General features: G+C 53.8%; 1 protein-coding gene across 4 annotated transcripts in view; it reads left to right on the top strand.

Annotated features, from left to right (window-relative positions):
• The window catches only part of ARHGAP39 (Rho GTPase activating protein 39), a 74208-nt gene that overhangs the window by 30815 nt on the left and 18974 nt on the right, over nt 1-24419 (top strand). For all 4 annotated transcript variants that reach the window (XR_009516694.1, XM_059995317.1, XM_059995315.1 and 1 more), the window contains exons 2-4: nt 3972-4134; nt 10051-10485; nt 18415-18498. Coding sequence is in view for 3 of the 4 variants with exons in the window: in XM_059995317.1 (XP_059851300.1) it covers nt 4055-4134; nt 10051-10485; nt 18415-18498 (599 nt within the window). In the remaining variant the exon portion in view is untranslated. The remainder of the gene's footprint in view (nt 1-3971; nt 4135-10050; nt 10486-18414; nt 18499-24419) is intronic.

The following is a 24419-nucleotide window of genomic DNA, read 5'->3' as shown; positions in this document are numbered from 1 at the left end:
CGGATTCTTAATCACTGCGCCACCAGGGAAGCCCAACATCATACTTAATAATGATACGCTGGCTGCTTCCCCTGAGATCAGGAATGAGGCAACTGTGTCTGCTCTTACCCATCCTAGTCAGCATCTTGGCGGAGGTTCTAGCCAGGGCAGGGAAGGAAGAAAAAGAAAACGATCCATATTGGAAAGGAAGAAGTAAGATTGTCTGTGTTCACCATTGACATGATCATCTATGTAGAAATTCTAATGAAATTTTTGAAAGGGAGGGCACAATTAGAGCTAATGAGTGAGTTTAGCAAGGTTACCAATATGCACAACCAAATGATATACTTCTGTACTAGTAACGAACAATTGGAAATTGTTTTATATTTTGTCAGTGTCCAAAATATGAAATACAGGTAAATTTGACTAAATGTGTACAAGATCTCTGCACTAAAAAAAAAAACCTACAAAACATTGCTGAGAGAAACTAGTAACTAATGGAGAGATATGCCCTGTTCACAGATTTGAAGACTCAGAATTGTTACGATGTTAGTTTTCTTCATGTTGATGGGTAGATTCAATGCAACTGCAAGCAAAATCATAGCAGCCTATTCTGGAGAAACTGAGAAGCTGATTCTGAAATTCATATGGAAATGCAGAGGACCTAGAATAATTAAAACAACTTCAAAAATGAAGAGCAAAGTTGGAGGGCAACACTACCTGATTTCAGACCCAGGGCATTTGGGTCACCAAGATGAGGTGTCTGTCCCAGATTGGAGAAGGCTTTCTGGAGGAGGTGATGCCTTAGCTGGCACTGAAACGAGGAGGGCAGCCAGATGCACTGGAGGTGGTAGCCTTGCTGCTCTGGACCAGCCGGGAAGGATGGCAGATGAGTGAAAGGAGGTGCACAGGTTGAAGACATTGATTTGAGTTGTTCTCAGGTTATGGTAGGTACCTTTTACTTTTTCCAAAATTTCACTAACAGTGCTGTTTTAATTTTTTTTTTTTAATGTTGAAGCCATAAAAGAAGGTCACCTATTTTCTGTTAGACAATTAGAAAGACTTGTTTCATTTTTTAAAAATGGCATTCCTGGTAGTTGTGTGTCTTAAGCATTCCTAGTAGTTGTGTGGACATTCCAGTGGTAGGAAGGAGGCGGCTGGGAGCCTGTTCTCCAGCCCAGGAACTGAGTGGAGTCGGGTGGGACGGGGCGTCACAGTCCTTCTGGGCCTTAGAGAAAGTGTCTGATTGGCCAGCAGCGTCCCTTGCCCCTGGGCCCCTGGCTGGCTGTGTTCCCGTGCCCTGAACCTGCTTTCTCCCCGCCTTGATTAGCACAGATAGGATCTGTGGACCGGCCTCTTCCAGAGAGGGCCTCGTCCCGAGAGCAGCTGGGGTGAGGACGGAGCAAGGGGCAGGTGTCCCCTGCTGCGCTGCCGCTGCTCCGCAGTTCTTCAGACGTTTTACTGAAGTGAGGCTTGTGTACAAGAAGGTGTGAAAGCGATGGCATGAAACTCCAAGAGCTTTTTTTTTTTTTAATTAATTTATCGGGTCTTAGTTGCGGCATGTGGGATCTTTTGTTGCGGCGCACAGGCTTCTCTCTTCTCTAGTCGTGGCGTGCAGGTTTTTCCCTTCTCTAGTTGTGGCACGCGGGCTCCAGGGCATGTGGGCTCTGTAGTTGTGGCGTGTGGGTTCCAGAGTGCGTGGGCTCTGTAGTTTGCAGCATGCAGGCTCTCTAGTTGAGGCGTGCGAGCTTAGTTGCCCCATGGCATGTGGGATCTTAGTTCTCTGACCAGGAATCGAACCTGCATCACCTGCATTGGAAGGCAGATTCTTTACCACTGGACCACCAGGGAAGTCCCTCTGAGAGCTTTTATAAACCAACACATGCTCAACGGTGGCCCTGCCCCTTGGGCCCACCTGTCACCACCTGGCATAGAGGCGGCTGCTTCTGATGCGCCCGCAGAGGCTCATGTGCCTGAACATACGTAAGGGGATTGTGCTGGTGACTCCAGTGTGTCAGGCTCCTGTCTCTCACGCCCCCGGAGCCACACCCAGGTTGTGGGGGGCAACTCCCGTGTGCCGTTTCTGCTGTGATGGACATGTGGCAGTTTCCCGTTGCGGCTGCTGGGAATGCCATGTGCAGGCCTTGGTGAGCGGCCATGTGGCCTCTGCTGGCCCCGGCAGCCCTGGATGACAGGGCCTCGGGGTACGTGCAGCCTAGGAAGTGCTGCCAACCCGGTTGGAGGGTGTTAACCTGCGCCCTGCAGCCGGTGAGCCTCCACACTCTGGCCAGCGTGGGGTAGGTTTACTTTTCCATGCTAGCCATTCTGGTGGGCACGCTAGTGTCCCATTATGCTTTTAATTAGCATTTCCCGATGACTAATGAGGTGGAGCACACTTCTGTGTGTTTATTAGTCATTTAGATTTTTGTTGTTGTTAAGTGTGCTTTCAAGTCTTTTGTCCTTTTTTCTATTGATTGTGGTTCTTTCTTATTTATTTCTAGGAATCTTTTATATGTTCTGGAAATAGTCCTTTGTCAGATCAGACCATGTACACACATTTATGTAATGTATTATACATATTCTATGCATCAAATATCTCCTACCCTGCATTTGTCTTTTTTCTTGTAATGGAAAAAATTTATTTTTAAAAATTTTATTCGTCTTCCCTGGTGGCGCAGTGGTTGAGAGTCCGCCTGCCGATGCAGGGGACACGGGTTCGTGCCCCGCCGGGAGGATCCCACATGCCACGGAGCGGCTGGGCCCGTGAGCCATGGCCGCTGAGCCTGCGCGTCCAGAGCCTGTGCTCCGCAACGGGAGAGGCCACAGCAGTGAGAGGCCTGCTTACCACAAAAAAAAAACAACAAAAAATTATCGAAGTATAGTTGATTTACAATGCTGTGTTAATTTCTGCTGTACAGCAAAGTGATTCAGTTATACATATATATATATTCGTTTTCATATTCTTTTCCATTATGGTTTATCTCAGGATATTGAATATAGTTCCCTGTGCTCTACAGTAGGACCTTGTTGTTTGTCCATTCATTATATACTAGTTTGCATCTGCTCATCCCAAACTCCCAGTCCTTCCCTCCCCCACCCCACCCCCTTTGCCAACACAAGTCTGTTCTCTATGTCTGTGAGTCTGTTTCTGTTTCGTAAATAAGTTCATTTGTGTCGTATTTTAGATTCCACATACAAGTAATATCATATGGTATTCGTCTTTCTCTTTCTGACTTACTTCGCTTAGTATGAAAACCTCTAGGTCCATCCATGTTGCTGCAAATGGCATTATTTCATTCTTTTTTATGGCTGAGTAATATTCATAATGGTAAAAATTTATAAGCAGAGGTTCTTAATATTATAGTCCAATTTGTTAATGTTTCTTTTGTGGTTAGTGACTTTTTGTGTCTGATTATGTGCACCTACTCTAAAACCACAAAGATTTTCTTCTACATTTTTTCTAAAAGTCTTACTGTCTTACTTTTAATGTTCAGAGCATCGGTTTACCTAGAATTGAGTTTAATGTATTGGATGAGGTAGGGGTCAAGGTTCATTGTTTCCCATGTGTAAATCGTGTCAATGCAGCACCGTTTTTGAACAGCCCCCTCTGTCCTAAATCTGGGGGCCTTGCGTGTGCATAGGTCACCCTTGAGTGTTGCCCAGTCCAGGGCGTGCCATGTGCCTCTCGCTTGTGGACACGGTAGCGCCAGGTGGGTAGTGCCGTCCCTGTTTACCAGGCGAGAACACTGCTCTCAGAGGGGGCAGGCAGCTTGCCTAGGGCCAGCTGGCGAGGGGGTCTGGATGCCCTCCGCGGGGGCTGGGCAGGGGCCGGATCCCGGCTGGGGTTCAGGGTCGGGCGCGGGAAGCTCAGAAACCAGCTCAGGCAGGAGTGTGCCTCATTCTCGCCGGCGACCTGGGCCATGAGGGGCCAGGCTGGGAGTTACTGTTTCGCCAAATACCCAAAGGCGTGATAATGTGGCTTCTGCTCTCAGGGCGGTGCCTTCCCGACTGCTGCTGAGGGCATCCCACTGACCTGCTGACATCCGTCCACCTGGGTCCTCAGGAAAAGGCTGCGATGTCCCAGACGCAGGACTACGAATGCGAGAGCCATCATGCTGGCCTGCAGGAGCCTCGGCTTTCAGGATCTAGCACGAGGTAAGGAGGCTGACTTACCGGGGGCCAGCGAAGCAGGAGGCTTCTGCTCGGCTTGTCAGTGCTGTCCTGCCTGCTTACGCGGCCTGGCCCCACTCTCCTCCACGAGGAGCTGTGTGCTGCCTTCTGAATCTGGCTTCCCCGGGGAGCCCCACCTCCTGTCGCCAACGGGCTGCAGAGCAGGGAGGGCTTCTCCTCAGGCAGTGGACACCCTGCCAGCCCTCAGCTGGGCCCAGCCCCTTAGGCGCCCTCTGGGCATCCACGCGGAGGCAGGCGGCCACAGATGATCACTTGCGTTTTTCTAATTTATGGCTTTGTTTGGGAATAACTCCACAAGTTGCACGAACAGGAAGAGTGCTCTGAGCATCAGGTCCCCTTACCCAGATTCATGCTCTGTGCCGCCGTGCGGCCGCTGCTCCTTCCACAAACAGCACTGTTCTGAGTCATCTGGGGGGACACGCACATCCAGCCCCGTGTTTGCTCACATCTCCCGGGACAGGAGGCGCCATGCGTAAATCTGTGCGATGGGAAGCACCCGCCTCCTGTACCGCCTGGTCCGGCTTTGGCCGCTGGCTCCTTGCCGTCCTTCGTGGCATTTCCGGCCCCTCCAGCGCCGCTTACCCCAAGTCTGCTGCACGTCTCCTTTGTGTTTTGTAACCTGGAAGATTTCCACTTCCTTCCTCTGCCTTTTGCGACATAGACACTTTTTCAGGGAAGCCACCCTTGTTAAGATAGAGCACTCGGGGGCTTCCCTGGTGGCGCAGTGGTTGGGGGTCCGCCTGCCGATGCGGGGGACGCGGGTTCGTGCCCCGGTCCGGGAAGATCCCACATGCCGCAGAGCGGCTGGGCCCGTGGGCCAGGGCCGCTGAGCCTGCGCGTCCGGAGCCTGTGCTCCACGATGGGAGAGGCCACAACAGTGAGAGGCCCGTGTACCGCAAAAAAAAAAAAAAAAAAAAAAAAAAAGATAGAGCACTCGGGTTGGTTTTTCCGATGATTTCTGAGCAGAGTGTGTCCTTCTGCAGGTTCACGGCCACCTGCCGCCCACCTGCTCTCGGGACAGTGGCTGTTTGCCTCAGTGCCGTGCTCCTCGCCAGTTTCGGGGCTTCCACCGTTTCTTCCTCGACCTGGGCCTTCCTGGGATGGGTGCAGAGCTGGATGCCTTCCCAGCCACGGCACCCGGTCCACACCGGCCGGCCGGTGCCCCCTGTCCCTCGGGAGCAAGAGCCCCTCCTCCCCATCGCTGTGTTCACTTGTGGATCCCTGTCAGTGTGGAATCACAAAGTCCGTTCTGCTTTCCGTGGTTTGTCGTTCATCCCGCACTTCATGACTTGGTGCTCTGCTGTACCAGATGGGCTGGTGAGACTCCTCCAGGCTGGCCCTGGTGATTCCTGGTGGCTTCCCCGGGCTCCAGGTGCATCCTGGGCTGCCTCCCCCCACCCCCCGTCAGCTGTTTCTCTGAGGGGCCCCGTTCCCCAAGGGAAGACTAGGGTCTAAGGACCAGCGCGTGTGCTCGTGGCTCCTGCGACGTGTGCGTTTCTTGACCCTTTAAGCAGAAGGGCTAGAAGCGCTGAGTTTGCGTGGACATCTCCGGTCGCGGCCGGCCCTTTTCTGAGGCGTTTTCTTGCCGCCTCCCGTACCACCGTCCTGCGCCTCCTCCAGGAGAGCCCTGTTTCCAGGAGCCGCAGTGCAATGACTCGTTTGTTCAACTGCCAGTGTGTCCAAGATGGTTTCAAAGTCGCTTGCCCATTCTGCTACAGAGTCGTGTGTGTGTGTCTGTGTGTGTGTGTGTATACATACACATACTAGAAGAACGTCCAGGACTTAGTCCACGCCCACACGCACCCTTCCCCCAGCAGCAGGGTTGGGGTCTGGTCCTGTGCTCACACCGGGTTAGCTTGCTTCTCCCTCTTGTGGTTGTGATGTTCATCGAAATACAGTTGCGTCCATTTGTTTCAGTTTGAGGTTTTTTCCTCTCCCTTTCCATTCTTATTGATTTAATTTTGTTTTGGTTTGTTTTGGTTTGGTGTTTTTGGCCATGCCCACTCGGCTTATGGGATCTTAGTTCCCCAACCAGGGATTGAACCTCGGCCCCCGGCAGTGCAAGCGCCGAGTCTTAACCCCTGGACTGCCAGGGAAGTCCCTAATTTTGTTTTTTAAACATGTAGACCCTTAACATGCTTTCAAAGGACAAAACTATTCAAAAGGTATTTATATTCAGAGAAGGGCCCCCCCAGACCTTCTCTGTGCCCCCACCTACCTCTTGCAGGAGGTTTTCTGGTTTATCTCCTATGTCTGTTTGGAAGGGTGCCCTGGACCTCGGGCCCCAGAGGTGGCCCCCTTTGCAGCCTCCTGGGTGTGGTGGCCCACCAGCCCTGTGTTCAGTGTAGGTGTTTCCAGTTAGCGTGCACTTAGGAGTGATGCTGCGGTGAGCGCCTGGTCCTTGTGTCATTTTGTTTTCTTGGCGGTGTGTCTTCGGGGAGATTGGGGTAGGGGTTCCTGGGCTGGAGATGTCGTGCCCTCACGTGCCCTCCGTGGGGCCCTGCACGCTGCCCCTGTCTGCCCACAGCCTCCCCCAGGACAAGGCTCGGGCCTGGATGTGGTGCCTGGGGGCTGGGGGCCTCAGTGTGGCGTGGGTTTTATGTCTGATGCCAGGTGAAGTGGGACATTTCACATATGTTATTTACTTTAAGAATTGTCTGTTCTTATCTTTCGCCCATTTTCCTATAGTATATTTGTTTTCTTCTTGTTCAAATTTATGTATTAAGTATATGAACCTTTTATCTGTAATTTTGCAAATATTTAATATTCTCACCAAATGTGTCCAGAGAAACCAAATCTCTTTTACTTTCCGATTTACTGATCTTTTTTTAGTGCCTCTGGGTTCTTAGTCACTGCTAGGCATGAGCTTCCTGTGTGTGGCGTGAGCTAGGGGCCCTCCTGCCCAGAGACCTCAGCTTCCAGCACCGTTTGCTGGAGAGGCTGCCCCTTCCCTGGTGAACGGTCCTGCCTCTCCTGTTGCAGGATCCCCACTGCAGGGGCTGTGCTTGGTCACACTCGCCTCCCTTTCACCTGGCAGATTGCCTGGGACATACTTGGCACTCGTGAGGCTCTCCCCGGAAGTAAGTATTTGAACAGGTCATTGTCTGCGAGCAAACATCTCCAGGACTTGGAGGAAAGAGGCAGGTCGTCCACGCAGCCTGCCCGGCCCACGGGGAGAGGCCGCGGCCGGCGTCACACCCAGGAAACCACTGTCATCTTGAATCTTCCGGCTCTTTCCCCAAATGGCTCATCCTTTCCTACCCAATTCATGTTAGACATCGTCGCCATATAAATCTCCCTCGAACTCCATCGATGGTGTGGGTGGGTCACTGTGATCAGTCTGTCACCCACAGGTCCCGACCCTTCCTACTGGCAGGGAAGCCCCAGAGTGGTTTCAGCACCGTTCCTCCGTCACGCGCCCGGGGACCAAGCATCCTTAGGCTCTGCAGCCCCCACTGACCGGGTGCTCGGTGTGGACAGCACCGACCTCGGGGACGAGGTCTGCCCTCCCCTCCCTGCCATGGGGTCTGCTCGGGCCCCGCTCGCTCCCGGCCCTCCCCAGGCTCCAGGTTCCAGCACATTCTCTGCCCCCTGGGTCCCTGGGGGACTTGGTTCAGTGCCGTAGGGAGCACCCAGAACGTTCTTCTGAAAAGGCGGGGTCCTGCCCACATGCACACAGGGATGCGCTGAAAAGGGAATAGATGCTTTTCTTTATTCAGAGAGAATTATCGCCATTAAATTCATTTGAAAACGTATTTAGAGCAAAAATAAGAATTGTTATCGCTTCCGTGGGGCTCAGAGTGTTCAGTCCAGTGCTTTCTGAGCATCTCTGCTGGGTCAGCCCTTCCTTGGGTAGCGTCTGCCTTTTGTCCCAGCCGATCCCATGCCGCGGCCCAAGGGGAGAGCAGGCGGTCAGCTGAGGGCAATCTCGGAAACTCAGGGCTTCCTTCCTCACGGGAGCAAGACCCCCAGCTCCTGGCCTGGTCTCCAGGCGCCTTCGTCCCTGGGTGGGGGGCACCCTCGGGCAGTGCCCGCCAGCTTCCAAACCTGGTGGCACCCGTATCCTCTGGCTGAATGCGGGGTGCCCGCTGAGCTGCGCTGGCGGTGCCTTCCATCCTAGGGCAGTGCAGGCGGCCGCAGCTTCCTGGTTAAAAGTACCCAGTTCCCAAAGTTAGAAGTTTGCTCCGTCTTCTGTGTGGACAATGGCCAGCTGGTGGCCGTGGGGATCCAGGCAGGAGGGGGCGAGAAGACAGGAGGGTGTGAGAGGGCCACACACTCCCACCAGGCAGAGAAGCAGGGCAGGGGCTGGTCCACTCAGTGCCGCGAGGTCTGCCTCCTGTCCTCTACGTCTAGGACACCGCCTCACGGCCTCTGTCCCTTGAGCCGTCTGATCCCAGGATGCCCACCCAGCCCTGCTCCTCCCGCTACAGGATGGCAGGTTAGGCAGCGGTCCCACATGGGCAAGCACGGAGCCCCAGTGCCCTCCCCCACTGAGAGCTGCCCAGTGACCGCAGGTAGAGGGAGACGGGAGGGCTGCAGCTCGGAGAGAGAGGGGGCTCTCTGGCTGGATGACCGGGGTGGAGGGAGGCCGCTCAGACGTAGCCAAGCCCCACAGGCTGGGCCCACTTCGCACTTCCTCCTCCAGCCCTGAGGATCCTCAGGGCTCTCCCTCTTTCCTGCTCCCTCCTCATCTCCTGCCCTCTCTGTGGCTCCACACCATTCAGCTGCTGTGCCCTGCCCACTATGCTAGCCTGTCTTGGCTCAGCCGGCTTCCAGAAATGACTGTGGACCCAGAAGGAGGCCCTAGAGCCTGCAGGGCTGCTGCGGGGCAGGCGTGTGTGTGTGTGTGTGTGTGTGTGTGTGTGCCCGCGCGCGCGCATCCTGAGCGATCAGGGCTCATCGCCCGCAGGACTGTGCCTTCTCTCCTCCCCACCCCGAGCACTTCTGGCCTCAAAGAGTAGGAATGAGGTCCTCAGAGAAGGATGAGGCCTCAGAGAAGGGCTGCCCCCTCAGCCCTCTGCCAAAGCCCACCCGGGCTCCCAAGTGAAACACTGGGCCTTCAGCAGAGGGCAAGGAGCAGGGTGCCTCCCCTTCTCTCCGAAGCCCTGGAAGCTCCTGACCATCCCAGTGGTGGTGAGGACCAGGCCCATCACAGAGTCCAGGAACAGTGGACACGGTGCATCCACACTGCAGAGCAGTGAATGGCATTTAAGATTGTTGTTTGTTGAAACTTGGAAGCAGAATAAAAAATGCTCCTTGTCAGCTGGAGCACACCCTGATAATCAAACACATCGGCATCATAATTGCCTTGTTCTGAATAGCTTTAATTTACACTCTTTAAAAAAAAAAAGGCCTTACGTGGATGGAAGCCCTCTCCTTGGGGTGGGGGGTGCTCGGGGGGCCTCTGGGGGGAACCATCTCCGCTTTTGACTGGGGCATCACAGTAACGGTGGAGTCCGCTTCTGCTGCAGGTGGACGGGTGGTGGTGGCCTGCAGTGGCGGCTGCTAAGAGCAGCCAGGGCATCCTGTAGGGACCTGGCACCTGGCTGGGAGGAGTGTGGGCAGTGCATGTGGTCCAGGCCCTCTGAGGACAGGGGGCCAGAACCCAGGGCATCCCTAATGTGGGGCCAGCAGAGAGGGGCCAGTTGGAAGACCCCCAGCACTCCCAGGGCTGGGCTCTAATGAGCGTGTAGAAAATCAGAAGTGGGTGGAATTTAGGTATGCGTCGGTTTTATAAGTGACAAGATTTCTTGCTTTTGAGGCAGGCAGATACGAGGACGGGTCTGGTGCTGGATGAGCCATTCTGCAGACACGGGACGCAGGGCGGGTGGCCCGATGGGCAGGATATTCGCACCCTAACGCTGCCGCCCCTCTCCCCAGGCTGGAGTGGGTGGAGATCATCGAGCCGCGCACGCGCGAGCGCATGTACGCCAACCTGGTCACGGGCGAGTGCGTGTGGGACCCGCCGGCCGGCGTGCGCATCAAGCGCACCAGCGAGAACCAGTGGTGGGAGCTCTTCGACCCCAACACGTCGCGCTTCTACTACTACAACGCCACCACCCAGCGCACGGTGTGGCACCGGCCGCAGGACTGCGACATCATCCCCCTGGCCAAGCTGCAGACCCTAAAGCAGAACACCGACTCCCCCAGAGCCTCGGCTGAGAACAGCCCTGGGAGGGGCAGCAGCGTCAGCCACGACGGCAGCACCAGCTCGTCCCTGGAGCCCGAGCTGGATGCCGGCGACAAGGTGCAGGAGAGTCTGGGGCGAGCCAGCCGGCAGGCCGTGCTCGGGGCGGTGAAGGAGGAGAGCGGCAGGTGAGGCCGGCCGGACGCGGGGGGTGCAGGGGCCGCGGGGGCCGCAGCAGCCTGCCTCCTGGGGGTGGGACCCTGTGCAGGGAGGAAGGGCCGCGCTTCCCTGCCCCCGCTGGGGGCGGAGCCCGGCAGGCAGCGAGGGCTGCTCTGCTCTGCTCTCCGGACCTGTTGCCCGGGGCTGGAGGTTACCTGGCCACTTGTGAAATTGCTTGGTTCTTTCCGCGGGGGGAAGTGCGAGCGTGGCTTCGGGACCCCAGAGCCGCCCCGCAGAGTACGCGTGAGGAGGGGGGGGGTGCCTTCCCCAGGCAGACCAGCCTGTTGGTCTCGGGACGCAGATCCGTGGGGATCCGTACCACCTGGCACCGAGCACCCCTGCCCAGGCTTGACAGATCTCGCCAGCATCCTGGGAGGGAGGTGAGGGGGTCACCCCCGTTTTACAAAGGAAGGACTGAGGTGGTCGGCAGCGAGGCGGAGCCCAGGAAGTGTCTGCCCTCTCCAGCGGCCGCCGTGGCTGTGTGCAGAGGTGACTGTTTGCCCTCCTGGACTGGAGAACAGTGAGGGCTTCCACCTCCTGCTGGCCTCGCACATGTGGACATCTCCCCCCAGCTCTTGTGGCCCACCCCAAGTGCCCATACCCCAGAGCCTGAACCCCGAGTACCCATCCCCCAGAGGCTGAACCCTGAGTGCCTGTACCCCAGAGCTGGCACTCAGCAGACCCTGCCCCAGGCCCCAGAGTCAACCCCAGGGCCCAGCTCTCAAGGGACCAAGTCCAGAAGGAATGGCCGGATGACACGTGCCCTGGAGAAAACAAACAGGCTGGAAGTTACCAGAAAGAAGCCAGGGAGGATCTGGAGTTGGAGGCTGGGCGGGGACGGGTGGCGGGAAAGGGGCTGGGCAGGCTGGGTTTCACTTGGGGACGGTGGAAATCACAAAGCAGTCGAAAGCCGACTTACACGGTGGGTCCATTTGCTTCTTGGAGAACGACGTGCCAGGCCAGGGACGGTGGCGTCGTGTGCCAAGGGTGCAGGGGGCAGACGGCAGAGGCGGACGTGCTGGGACTCGAGACTGACCGTGCTGCTCCCGTACAGCACGGGGAGCCGGACACGCGTGGGGGCAGGTCAGCGTGGGTGCTGGACACACACTGGGCTCGGGCCAGAGCCTGAGGCCTGGGGCAGGTGGCCTGAGCGGGCTGACAGGCTGTTTGGGAGCTGTCCTCAGGAGCCAGAGCCCGGGATGAGCCCCAAGGAGGAAGCCAACGGCTGAGTTTTAAAAGCAGCCTTCCGCCCTTCTGGTGTCCTCATGGAGCTCAGGCGGGCTGCTTCCTCTCGCCCCGCAGATCTGACAGCCTTTGGGCTCAGATACCCTCCCGTTTGCCTCGGGTTGTGGTGGGTGCCGGCTCATCCTTGCAGTCAGGTGAAGGGACGGGACTCTTTAGGATTCTGTTGACCAACGTGTCCAGCACCCACGCCCGCTCTCTGTGGGTGGGAGCGTCTTCTTTCCAAAAGCGTCCTGGGTGCAGCGTGGTGACTCGGGTCATGGGGCGGCTTGGGATCGGGTTCCCACAGGAAGCCCTGTTCGGACATGGATTCGAATTGTGTTGCATTTGTGGGGAGTAGGCACCTTGATTATGTCTCCTTATCCCATAGATGATGGTGGTGCATTTTACACTTCTTTCCACAAAGGACTTGCATATGTTTTTAAGGTTTATTTTTAGGTACCATGTAAAGTCATATGATCGTTACTGGTACACAGACGAGAATTTTTGTCAGTCCTGTTTTTACACTTTTGCTGCACTCTCGTTAGTTTCAGTAGTGTTCACCGTCTGTCTCCTGGGTTGCCTGTGACACTGGCCAGCTGTCCCAAGCTGGCCAGCACTTTCACAGTGAGGATGAACCAGGGAGGGCTTGTCCCTGCGCTCAGGCTGCTGGCCTGCTGTCCGTGTAGCGCTGTGACGCTGGCCTCAGGCTGCGTGACGCTGGCCTCAGGCGGCGGCGTCCCTTTCTATCATTTCATTAGGCTTTTTAGCATGAATGGATGTGGAACCTCATCCAGTACATTTTCTTAGTCTATTGTGGGTTGAATTTTGTCCCCCAAGAGATATGCTGAAGTCCTAATTCTCAGCACCTGTGAATGTGGCCTTATGGAGAAGCAGGGCTGCTGCAGACATCATTAGTTACGCTGAGATGGGGCCACCCTGGAGTGGGCAGGGCTCTAGTCCCGCAGGACTGGCGTCCTTGCAAGAAGACAGAGATGCACGGGACAGTACCCTGACGGCCGAGGCAGAGGCTGGAGCCCTGTGGCCGCAAGCCGAGGGACGCCAAGGATGGCTGGCCCCACCGGAAGCTGGATGGGGGCCTGCACAGACTCCCTCCAAGCATCCAGGAGGAGCCGGCCCTGTTGGCACCTTGATCCTGGGCTTCCAGCCTCCAGGACCGTGAGAGAGTGAATGTCTGTTCTTCTAAGATGCCCGCTTTGTGGTGCTGGCTTCAGCGGCCCCGGGCACTACTACAATCAGCATTTTTAAACAGTCGTCTCTCTCATGTGTTCCTGGGATACTCTGTGTAATTTTTAAAATAGATTCAGGTTGCGAATATTTTATTTAGGATTTTTTTCCATGTTGATAAGTGAAAATGGCCTATACTTTTCTCCTTGTTCTGTGTGTCCTGGCTTTTTGTCAACAGTGGGAGTGTTTCCTCTGAAACGTTGTCTGTTGCTAGAGTGTCTGGCAAAGAGCACTTGCTCACCAGCCAGGCCTGTGACCTGTGTGGATGGAGTTTTAACTACTGGTTTCTGTTCTTTACTGCTTGCAGGAATGTTCAGGCATTTACTGTCTGAAATCCTATTTTATGGAGGCCTGCTGATCTAAGTCACAGACACGTTGGCATAGGCTGCCCTGGTGCTGCCCCTTCCTTCGTGGACGTTTGTCCACACAGGCCCTTCGCTCCTGCTGCCGTGCCTTGTGCCGGTTCCTGGAGGATTTCCACGTGCTCAGTCTTCTCAGAGAACCCGCTCCGGCTCTCAAGAGCCTCTTTTATGTCACTGCTCTTCTATTTGTTGGACATTTTTTCCTCAGTCTTTTACTAACTTATTGTTGGAAACTTAACTCATCTATTTCCACTGTTTCTTCTGAAATGGACTTTTGAAGTCATGCTTCCCTCAGCATACTACTTTAGTTTTATTACACAACTCTTGGTATGTAGAATTTTCATTGTTCAATTTTAAATATTTTCTACTTTTAATTATGATTGCTTTTTTGACTCGTTTGTAATTTAGAAATGTCTTAATTTCCAAAACTGTAGGTTACTCTCCATTCTTGTTCTTGATTGTGAACTTCATTTCATTTTGGCCAGAAAGCATGATTTTTTTTTTTTGAGACTTGCTTTGTAGCCTAAGTCCTGAATTTTTATAAATGATTTCGGGACTACTTCAAAAATTTCTGTTCTCTGTTAGGTCCAGAGTTCTCTGTGTGTTTGTTAGGTCAAATCTGTTCATTGTGTCAATTGAGTTTCTTACTGATTTTTTGTCTACCTGATGTATCGATTCTGAGAGGTGAAGTCTCCGCACACGGTGGACTGGCCTGTCCCTCCTTCCTGTCTCGCATTGCTGCTGCCTGTGTGTGGAAGCTGTGGGCCGGCTGCGTATGGATTTGCAGTTAGGTGTCCTGATGCGTTTTTGCTTTGTCGTTACGTTGTCTACCTGCTGATGTTTTTTGCCTTGAAGTGTGCTTTGGAACTGACGTCGGCCAGTTTCTCCGTGGTTCGTATTTGCCTCTGAACGGCAGTCCTTTCCCATGCGCTTTAGGTGTGTTTCTCATCAGTAACCTGTAGGGTTAGGGTCATGCTTCACCCATTCCATCACCTGTCCTTGGTCTGGCGGGATGGTTGCGGGGGTGCTTCCTGGGGATCCCTGATACGGCGAGAGGATGTGGTTTACCATCCTCGTATCCTCCAGGCCCAGGCTCTTCCTGTCATCCTTCTTCCTGCATCGTCCCCGAACTGCTCCATGCGTGTGTCCACCGCCCAGCGTGTTCCTGTGCACGGGGGGCTGTGGGCTATGCTCCCGCCGCAGGACACTGCTCTTAAGCTGCGTGCACCCTGCAGCCCGGGGCAGCCCTGCACCTCCTCCTCTGTGCCCGGGGCCCGGGTGGGAGCGTTTGGGGTGAGTGACCGGCAGGGCGGCCCTGGACCGGGCTTACCCAGCAGATCTGGTCAGGCAGAATCTCGCAGACGTGAATCGGCTGCTTCTGCCTTTCGCACACTTTCTTCTGGAGCTGCTGGCTGACTTCAGTGTGCAGGAGCCCTCACGGACCCCAGGGCTCAGCTCCTCCCCTCGGCGTGCCTGCTCACTGGTCCCTGGTGTCCTTGATTTTGACGCAACCAAATTTGCCATTATTTTCGCCTTATGGTTTTTCTTTTTCTTTTTTTTTTATAATAAATTTGTTTATTTATTTTTGGCTGCGTTGGGTCTTCGTTGCTGTGCACGGGTTTCTCAAGTTGCGGCGAGGTGAGCGGGGGCTACTCTTGGTTCCGGTGCATGGGCTTCTCGTTGCAGTGGCTTCTCTTGTTGCGGAGCACGGGCTCTAGGCACACAGGCTTCAGTAGTTGCGGCGTGCAGGCTCAGTAGTTGTGGCTTGTGGGCTCTAGAGTGCAGGCTCAGTAGTTGGGGCGCACGGGCTTAGTTGCTCCGCGGCATGTGAGATCTTCCCGGACCAGGGCTCGAACCCATGTCCCCTGCATTGGCAGGCGGATTCTTAACCACTGCACCACCAGGGAAGCCTGTGGTTTGTTTTTAACGTTTTGCTTAGAAAGTTCTTTCTTGGCCTGGGCCCAGAGGTATTCGCTTATATGTCTTGTGTTAACTTTATAGTTTTCTCTTCCACGTGGAGGCCTAGGTCTGCCTGGTGCCACCTTCGTGTGTGGCCAGAAGGATCCTCGTTCCGTCTTCTCCCCGGCCCACCCGTGCCACACGTCACTTTCTCTCCCTGCAGCACCGTCAGTCTGCTCTTTGGGCACCACCCAAGCCTCGTGTGTGCTAGGAAGCGTCCCTGTCTCCTCTTTGTACTTAAGAGCATCTTAGCTAGTTGTGGGCTTTTCTTCTATCATTTAAATCCTAGAGTTCAGATTCCTCAGAAAACCCAGGGGGCTATTGCATGGACTACAGTATAGTGTAAACATAACTTTTTCTTTTCTTTTTTTTTTTTTTTTGTGGTACGCAGGCCTCTCACTGTTGTGGCCTCTCCAGTTGCGGAGCACAGGTTCCGGACGCGCAGGCTCAGCGGCCATGGCTCATGGGCCCAGCCGCTCTGCGGCACGTGGGATCTTCCCAGACTGGGGCACGAACCCGTGTCCCCTGCATCGGCAGGGGGACTCTCAACCACTGCGCCGCCAGGGAAGCCCCTAAACATAACTTGTTTGCACTGAGATACCAGGACGTTCATGTGACTGGCTTTATTGTAGTGGTCTGGGACTAAACCTGCAGTACCTCTGAGGTTCACCAGTAGTTTGAGCTCAGAAAATATATCTGCTGCAAATCTGTGTGGGAATGGAGATCTTCTTGTTTTAATTTTTGTGGCACGGGAAGGAGATGATAGAACAGCCTCTGATATTATTTGTGACTCACGTTCACTGTAGTCAAGATGACTCTACTGCAGTCTCGGTATCTCATATAAGCTCTGTTTGCCTTATAATTTTAGGTTGAGTTCATTGAAAAACATTCTCAAATCTGAAAAAAAAAACCCTCATATTCAATGTTTGATGATAGTGGTCGAGTAGAGGTTTTTCTCAAACAGAAAATTTCAGTCTAGGTCGTGAGTTTTTTAAAAAACTGCAGTAAAACTTTCCCCTTTCAAGCTGTTAAACTGTTGTGTAGTAGGTCAAGTCGGGATGTTTCGCTTCTATTTCTGACAAAAATCCCTGGAACTGGTGATGGCAAAGTCCAGGAGAGCAGAGGAAGTTCTCAGCCGATGCTGCTGTCTCATGACTCGTGATGGGTTTGGTGTGTTCTGCAGAGCACCTGCCAGTGAAGGGTACGGTGTGTACCCTTAAACACCCACCCTGGGCTTCCCTGGTGGCGCAGTGGTTGAGAGTCCGCCTGCCGATGCAGGGGACACGGGTTCGTGCCCCGGTCCGGGAAGATCCCACATGCCGAGGAGCGGCTGGGCCCGTGAGCCATGGCCGCTGAGCCTGCGCGTCCGGAGCCTGTGCTCCACGACGGGAGAGGCCACAGCAGTGAGAGGCTCGCGTACCGCAAACAAACAAAAAAAACACCCACCCTGTGCGGGCCTGTGGGTTCCCAGCTGAGCTTCTTCTGACATGCGTGTTTTAGCCTGATCAGTTGTTCACACATCTTAGCAGATTCCACTTCAGGTTGGGCTGCATTAGGTGTTTTCTCAGCTTCTTTGGCAGTACTTTCAGCTGCAGTTGCTCCACAGAGAGGATTCATGGAGGCCAGTTGCTCAGTCACTTCAGACTCAGGGTTGACTGCTTGAGTGAAGTAGCACCTGCAGAGCGGTGTCCGGAGCCCGGGGACCCTCTGATCCGTGGCTGCTGTCGCTGCTCTCACTGTCCTTGACTCTTCAAGACTGTCTGTGCCGAAAGGCTGGTAGTCCGACGCAGGTTTGTTTTCTCTGGCCGCATAACTTGCGCTGCTGCAGTCAACACAATTTAATAAACTCATCATTGGTGAACAGCATTCCTTGCTTTCCTTGCTTGGCTAACAAATGAGCCCCTTGGGAGCTTACTTGGTGTAAGGGTCCTTTTCGTTTTCATTTTGTGAAGTAATTCTGCTGCGATGAGGTTTCCATTTCGAACTCTGACTGTTGTGCGCTTTGGGACATCGCAGTGCTTCCAGCAGGGCTGTGTGTCCTGCCGACCCAGCAGCAAAGAGCCCGCGTGCCACCGCGCCTGAAAGGCATAACGGCACGTGCCCACTCTCTTCGTGGTGTGGCATTGTGGATAGGCAGGGTAGTAAAAGCGTCAGTGAAATGTCATGGGTCGGCCATGCGTGTGGCACTCAGGCCAGTGAGGTGCAGCTGCATCGCCGGGCCTGCGCCACGCTGAGTGATGCAAGCACCTCCTGTGGTCTGTGCTGTGGCCACGCCCGTCACTGTTGCAGATGAGCGAATGGGACTGTGTCCCACGTCGTGTTCCTGACGGACACTGCAATGTGAACCTCGTGTAGTTTTCACATTTCACACACAAAAAAGTTTTAATATATAAACCATTCTTAGCTCACCTGCTATACAAAAACAGGCAGCAGGCTGGACGTGGCCCACAGGCTGTAGTTAGCTGCCCCTTGACCTGAAGGGGCGTGCAGGCTTCCTGGCATGGCCAGCCCACGGGGCCTGGTGGCCCGGCCCGAGCCCCTCTGTGTCCCCCTCCTCACCACCTGCTGCGTCTCAGCACGGTGGCCTCTTCCTGTTCCCGGGCTATGCCCAGCTCGACCCCTTGCCGGCCCACTTTCCTGTCCGCAGCTCAGATGCACCCCCCTAGAGAGCCCTCCCTGCAGCTGTTTCCGGTCTGGTCCTACAGTGGCCTGAGGTTCTGGTTCGTTCTGCAGTGGACTGCGCCCGGAGTGTGAGCCCTGTGGGAGCAGACGTGTGTCTGCCTCAGCTGCCTCAGGTTGCAGCCCCGGCCCAGGCCCAGCCGCAGCTCATCGGCCGGAGCCCCAGCTCTGAGGTGGACCTGGGCTGTAGTGGGCTATCCCTGTAGGAGGGCGGTGGGCCTCCAGTCCGTTCAATCCGTTCCACGTTCCCAAGAAATACTCAGATCAGATGAAGGGGACGACTTTGTGGGCAGGAGCTGTGGATGAGAAACTAAAAGGACAGCACCCACATTCTCGAAAGTGAAAGAAAGGCGTGTTATTTTTGATGTATCGTGTTTCTAAATGGTTGCACTTCTGTTCACGTCTCCGTTTTATTTTGCTGTGTTTCAGTTCCTCGCCGTCAGGAGGTCTTCTTGAGAAGGACTATGAGATTTACCAGGACTACAGTGCGGACGGCCACCTTCTCCACTGCAGGTAGGGCCCCTGCCTCAGGCCTGGCCCTGTCTCCTGACCCGGGGATGGTTTTCCTGGCAGCTCTTCGGTGAGCTGGAGGAGAGTCTGGCTCGGCAGGACGTGCACAGCACGCAGGGCCCTGCCCCAGCCAGTGGAACGTGAGGAGAGGTCGTCAGGGCCACCAGCGCCGGGGCAGAGTGGCCCCAGGCCCGCGTGGCAGCTGCCAGTCACTGCGCAGTTTGGGGAGCTGTTGAGTCCGTGGTACCGGCCCTGGCCCCTGGCAGACTCCTCGGGGGCTCTTCAGCATGTGGTCTCCCTGGGAGCTCCGGGCCACACATCGGAGTGTTTCCCCGGCCACGTGGGGAAGACTGGTGCCAGCCGAAGGGAAGGGAGGAGGCTCGCCTCCCTCGGCCCTGGGTTGGCCTTGTAGGGCGTTGGGGTTTCTGGATACGACCCTCAGGACCCTGGGCACAGCAGCCGTCGGTCTGGGCAGGGGCCATCCCTTGGTCAGCTCGTGTGTCCAGGCTGGAGGAGCGCCTGCCCTGCAGCCGAGGGGGGCCGGGCCGGGTGCCCCCAGCACAGGCCAGCAGGATCACGTGAATTGTGGAGGGGTTTGCAGGTGCGAGGGGCCTCTGGCACTCTGCTCAGTTTAGACATTGAGCTTGCGAGTGGTGACCGGGCTCGTTGATGTGGTAAGGGATCTGGGCCTGCGTGGGGCCAGTGGTGTGGTGGTGTCCACACATGTGTTTTGTGGCCTCCCATGTTCTCCTTGGTGAAGGGGTGCGGTGGCTGACGGGCAGGGCCTCACCCCGGCTGCAGGGCAGGGCAGGTCCCCGGACGTGTTTCTTCCCGGGCAGTGAGTCCTGCTCTTGCCGGCTGCGCATCACAGCCCTGGGCCCTGCGGGACGCACGTGCCACCTGCTCTGTGGTGGCCCGGCACTGCCCTGGCCCTGCCATCCCGGTGCCACCTGGGCGGGGCGTGAGAGCAGCTCCCTCAGCCAGACAGAGCGGGAAGGACAGGGAGACTGTTGAGGAGGGGGGCCGTGTGCCAGCGGCTGTGCAGCCCGGTGCAGGGCATGTCAGGGGCCTGCGGTTTGCTGGGTGGTCAGAGGACCACGTGGCTCCGGTTTTCTGACGTGGTCTCTTCTTGTTGCGCGTGAGCTGCACCCGCATCTCGGGCAGAGGCTTCCCTCCAGACCCACGCGGCAGCCGTCCCAGCCCGCTTCCCTGCTGCCCTTTGCCGGTTCTGGGGGCCGCATGTGGAGCAGCGCTTCCCTGAGGAGGCGTCTCCTCCTTCTTTGGAGAACAGGCGACTGCCCTGAGCTGAGTGGAGGCCCCGCCCGCCCGCTCCAGCACTTCCCCGGGGGCGTGGGAGGCCGCCTCTCCCCTCGTGGCCAGGAAGCCTTCTCGGAACAAGGGCGGCGTCTCTCGCCTGGGTGCCTCCGCCCGAGCAGAGCCAACAGGGGGTTAGGGGTCGAGAGAGAAGCATGGGACTCCTGGTCTGGGGAGCCATGAGGAGACGGAGGGGCCGGCGGGGCGGGAGGCTAGAGGGGGCGCAGTGGGGGCCCTGCGAGGCTGCGGGGCTGCGAGGGGCCGGCCTGTGGGGCAGGAAGTGAGGCCGCCTGCGCGGGGGCGGGTGGTTGAGGCCGGCGTCTGCTCTGTGACCCAGGCGGCCCTCGTTTCCCGGTAAGACAGGGAGCCCGTGACCCCGGGGCCTGCCTTGGGGATGGAGTCAGAGGCTCCTGTGCGGGTGACCCGCCCTCAGCCAGGGGTGCCGTCTGCCGGGCACCTTCCTTCCTGCTGCCCCGTTCCGGCCTCTGCCCTGACTCGATGGAAGCCCTCTGGGCCCTGGAGTAGACTGTGCTCTGGACTCCGCCCGACACGACAACTCTCCCACACTCCTCATTCCGCAGCCGCAGCCCCGCCACCCTCGCCCCGCAGAGGGGCGGGGTCCCTCCTGCCGAGGGGTGAAAAGATGTGCAAAATAACGCTTGCCAGTTGCTGAGTGTTTCCTGTGCGCCAGTGCTGAGCTAAGGACTTTATCGTATGCGCATCTGCACATCGTGTTTGATCCTCGTAGGAACTGATGAGGACACGGGGACAGAGCCGGGAGGTGATCTCCCACAGCCTGCAGCCAGGGGACAATGGCCTGGAGTGCAGCCACAGATCTCTCCGACTCCAGAGCTGGTTCTCTGGGTCTGCTGCCCTCCGCCCTCCGCTCTGCCTGCTTGGCCTGGGGGGCAGGCCGGGAGCAGCCTCCGGCAACCGGGAGTGGAGCCCTGCTGCAGTCTGACTTCTCCCCTGGGTAATGAGGTCAGGCTGCAGGGTTTGGTCCTGGTCATGCTGGAGCAGGCTGCCCGGCCCGAGGCCTCTCACTCTCACCCTGACCGCACATGCTGACCCTGGTTCTCTAAGTCCTGCCTCACCCACGCCCAGTAATTAGGACTCATGGCCTTATCCAGAAAGCCCCAGCCTCAGTCAGAGGATAAAGGCGGGGGACCAGACTACACAACTGGTTTCTTAAGACGCTTGGGATTTCTCCTTTCTGTGATGGTGGATTCACTTAACTGAGACCAGCCTGTACAACAAGAACAAAATAGACCAAATATTCCTGCAGGCATCCGAGGAGCCAGGACGTGTGGCCAAGGTCTGGCAGTCATTGCAGCCCAGCACACGTGTCACCTCCTCAGGAGCCACAGAGGGGACCTTGGCAGCATTCCATGTTTCTACTGGGACTCCTGAAAGGCTACACGAAGGCATAGGGTGAGCCATAAGTAGACCAGTCTTCGAATAGACGCCCGAATTCCAGTCAGCTCAGTCCCAGATGGGATTCAGGTGATCGATCTGCCCTTATCCCAGCTGCCTGCTAAGAAACAAAAGTAAACCAGAGCCTGAAATTATCTCAACAGTTTTCCATACACAGTCACCAGAATTTCAGTCTAAAATTGCCGGAACTGATTAGGAACAAAAGCAGATAGTAGAAACAGGCCCACCAGAGGTCTATATTTTGGAGTCATCAGACACTCACTTTAATATGATTCATTTGTACAAGATACTAAATGGCAGTTTTTCCAAATCAAATAATTTCATCAACATAGATCACATGGGCTCCCCTGGTGGCACAGTGGTTGCGAGTCCGCCTGCCGATGCAGGGGACACGGGTTCGTGCCCCGGTCCGGGAGGATCCCACATGCCGCGGAGCGGCTGGGCCCGTGAGCCGTGGCCGCTGAGCCTGCGCGTCCGGAGCCTGTGCTCCGCAACTGGAGAGGCCACAACAGTGAGAGGCCCACGTACCGCAAAAAAAAAAAAAGAAAAGATAGATCACATTCTAGGCCATAAAACACAGCTTAACAAATTAAAAGAAAAGAAATAATACAGTATCTGCTCTCAGACCACAATGGAATTAAACTAGAAATCAGTAACAGAAAGATAGCTGGAAAACCCGCAGATACTTGCAGGTTAAACAACACACTTCTGAATATCACATGGGTCAAAGAAGAAATCTCAAGAGAAATTTTAAACTATTTTGAACTGAATAAAAATGAAAACACAACTTAAAATTTGTGGGGTGTGATAAAGGCAGTACTTAGAGGGAAATTTATATCAGTGCATATATTAGAAAAGTGCATATATTAGAAAAGAAGAAAGATCTAAAATCAATCATCCAAGTTTTCATTCTCGGAAACTAGGAGAAGATGAGCAAATTAAGTACAAAGTAAGCAGAAGAAAAGATAGATATTAAAAATTAGAGCAGAAATCAGTGAAATTGAAATAGGAAATTAATGGGAAAAAATCAATGAAATGAAAACCTGGTTCTTTGAAATGATGAATAAAACCAATAAGCAGTAAGTAGCCAGTCTAAGAAAAAGAGAGAAAGGACACAAATTATTAATATCAGGAATGAAAGAAGCGATATCACTAAAGATTCCTTGGACATTAGAAAGAAATACAGGGCATTCCCTGGTGGTCCAGTGGTTGGGACTCTGCGCCTTCACTGCTGAGGGCCCCAGGTTCGATCCTTGGTCAGGGAACTAGGATCCCGCAAGCTGCATGGCCAAAAAAACGGAAATAAAAATAAAGAAAATACAGGGATGCTATGAACAGCCCTGTGCACACAGACTTGATAACCTGGGTGAAATAAACCAATTCTTTAAAAGACACAGTCTGCCAAAACTCATATAACAAGAAATAGACAATCTGAATAGGTCTACATGTGTTAAAGAAGTTGAATCAATAATTAATAATCTTCCAAAACAGAAAGGACTAGGCCCAGATGGGTTCACTGGTGAGTTCTACCAAACATTTATGGAAGAAATTATAGCAGTTCTCTACAGTCTCTTTCAAAGGATAGAAGCAGAGGGAATACTTCCTAACTCATTCTATGAGGTCAGTATTACGCTAATATCAAAATTAGAAAAACACATTACAAGAAAATTACAGACCAGTCTCTCTCATGAACATGGATATAAAAATCCTCAACAAAATATTAGCAAATCAAATCCACCACTGTATAGAAAGAATTACACACCATGACCAAGTGGGATTTATCCTAGTTATGCAAGGTTGGTTCAACATTTGAGAATCAGTAATACTCCATTACATCAATAGGCCAAAGAAGAAAAATCCATGATCGTATCAGCCGATGCAGAAAAAGCATTTGGCAAAAATCCAACACCCATTCATGATTTAAAAAAAAAAAACCCTCAGTAAACTAGGAACTAGAGAGGAACTTCCTTAACCTGATGAAGAATTTCTATAAAAAATTTACAGCCAACATCACACTTAGGAGTGAGAAGGTCAAAGCTTTCCCACTAAGACCAGGAGCAAGACGAGGGTTTCCCTTCTGACCTCTGCTTTTCAGCATCGTATTGGAGGTCCTTGCTAATGCAGTAACACAAGAAAAAGAAATAAAAGGTATACGGATTGGGAAGGAAAAAATAAAACTGTCCCTGTCTACAGATGACATGATCATCTATGTAGAAAATCCTAAAGAATTGACAAACTCCTAGAACTAAGTGATTATAGCAAGGTTGTAAGATATAAGCTAAACATACAGAAGTCAATTGCTTTCCTATATACTAGCAATGAACAAGTGGAATTTGAAGTTAAAATCAATAGCATTGACATTAATATCCCCCCCAAATGAAACAGGTATAAATCTAACAAAATATGTGAAAAATCTATGTGAGAAAAACTGTAAAATTCTGATGAGAGATATCAAGGGAGAACTAAATAAATGGAGTAAGATGTCACCTCTTCCCAACTTGATCTATATGTTCAGTGCAGTCTCAGTCAGCATCCCAGCAGGTTGTTCTGTGGATATTGACAAAGCGATAATAAAATTTCTATGGAAAACACACCATTGTAAAGCAATTATACTCCAATAAAGATGTTAAAAAAAAGTTCTATGGAGAGGCAAAAGATACAGAACAGCCAACACAATATTCAAGGAGAACAAAGTTGGAGGAATAATACTCCCCGAGTTCAAGACTTACTATAAAGCTACCATCATCACGACAGTGTGGTATTGGTAAAAGAATAGATAGATAAATAGAATAGACTGGAGAAACAACCAATAGACCCCCATAAATATAGTCAAGTAATCTTTGACAAAGGGGCAAAGGCAATGCAACGGAGCAAAGATGGTCTCTTCAACAGATGGTGCTGGAACAACTGAACGTTCACAGGCAAGAAAATGAATCTGGACACATTCCTTACACCCTTCATGGAAATTAACTCAAAATGGATCACAGACCTAAATGTAAAACACAAAACTAACTCCTAGAAGGTAACAGAGGAGAAAACCCAGATGACCTTGGGTTTGGCAGTGACTTTTTAGGTACAACGTCCAAGGCATGATTCATGAAAGAAACAATTGATAAGCCGGACTTCATTAAAATTAAAAATTTCTGCTCTGCGAAAGACAGTGTCAAGCGAATGAG

This window comes from Delphinus delphis, chromosome 17 (assembly GCF_949987515.2).
Source record: "Delphinus delphis chromosome 17, mDelDel1.2, whole genome shotgun sequence".
NCBI lineage: Eukaryota > Metazoa > Chordata > Mammalia > Artiodactyla > Delphinidae > Delphinus > Delphinus delphis.
This window is presented reverse-complemented; position numbering and strand designations above follow the sequence as displayed.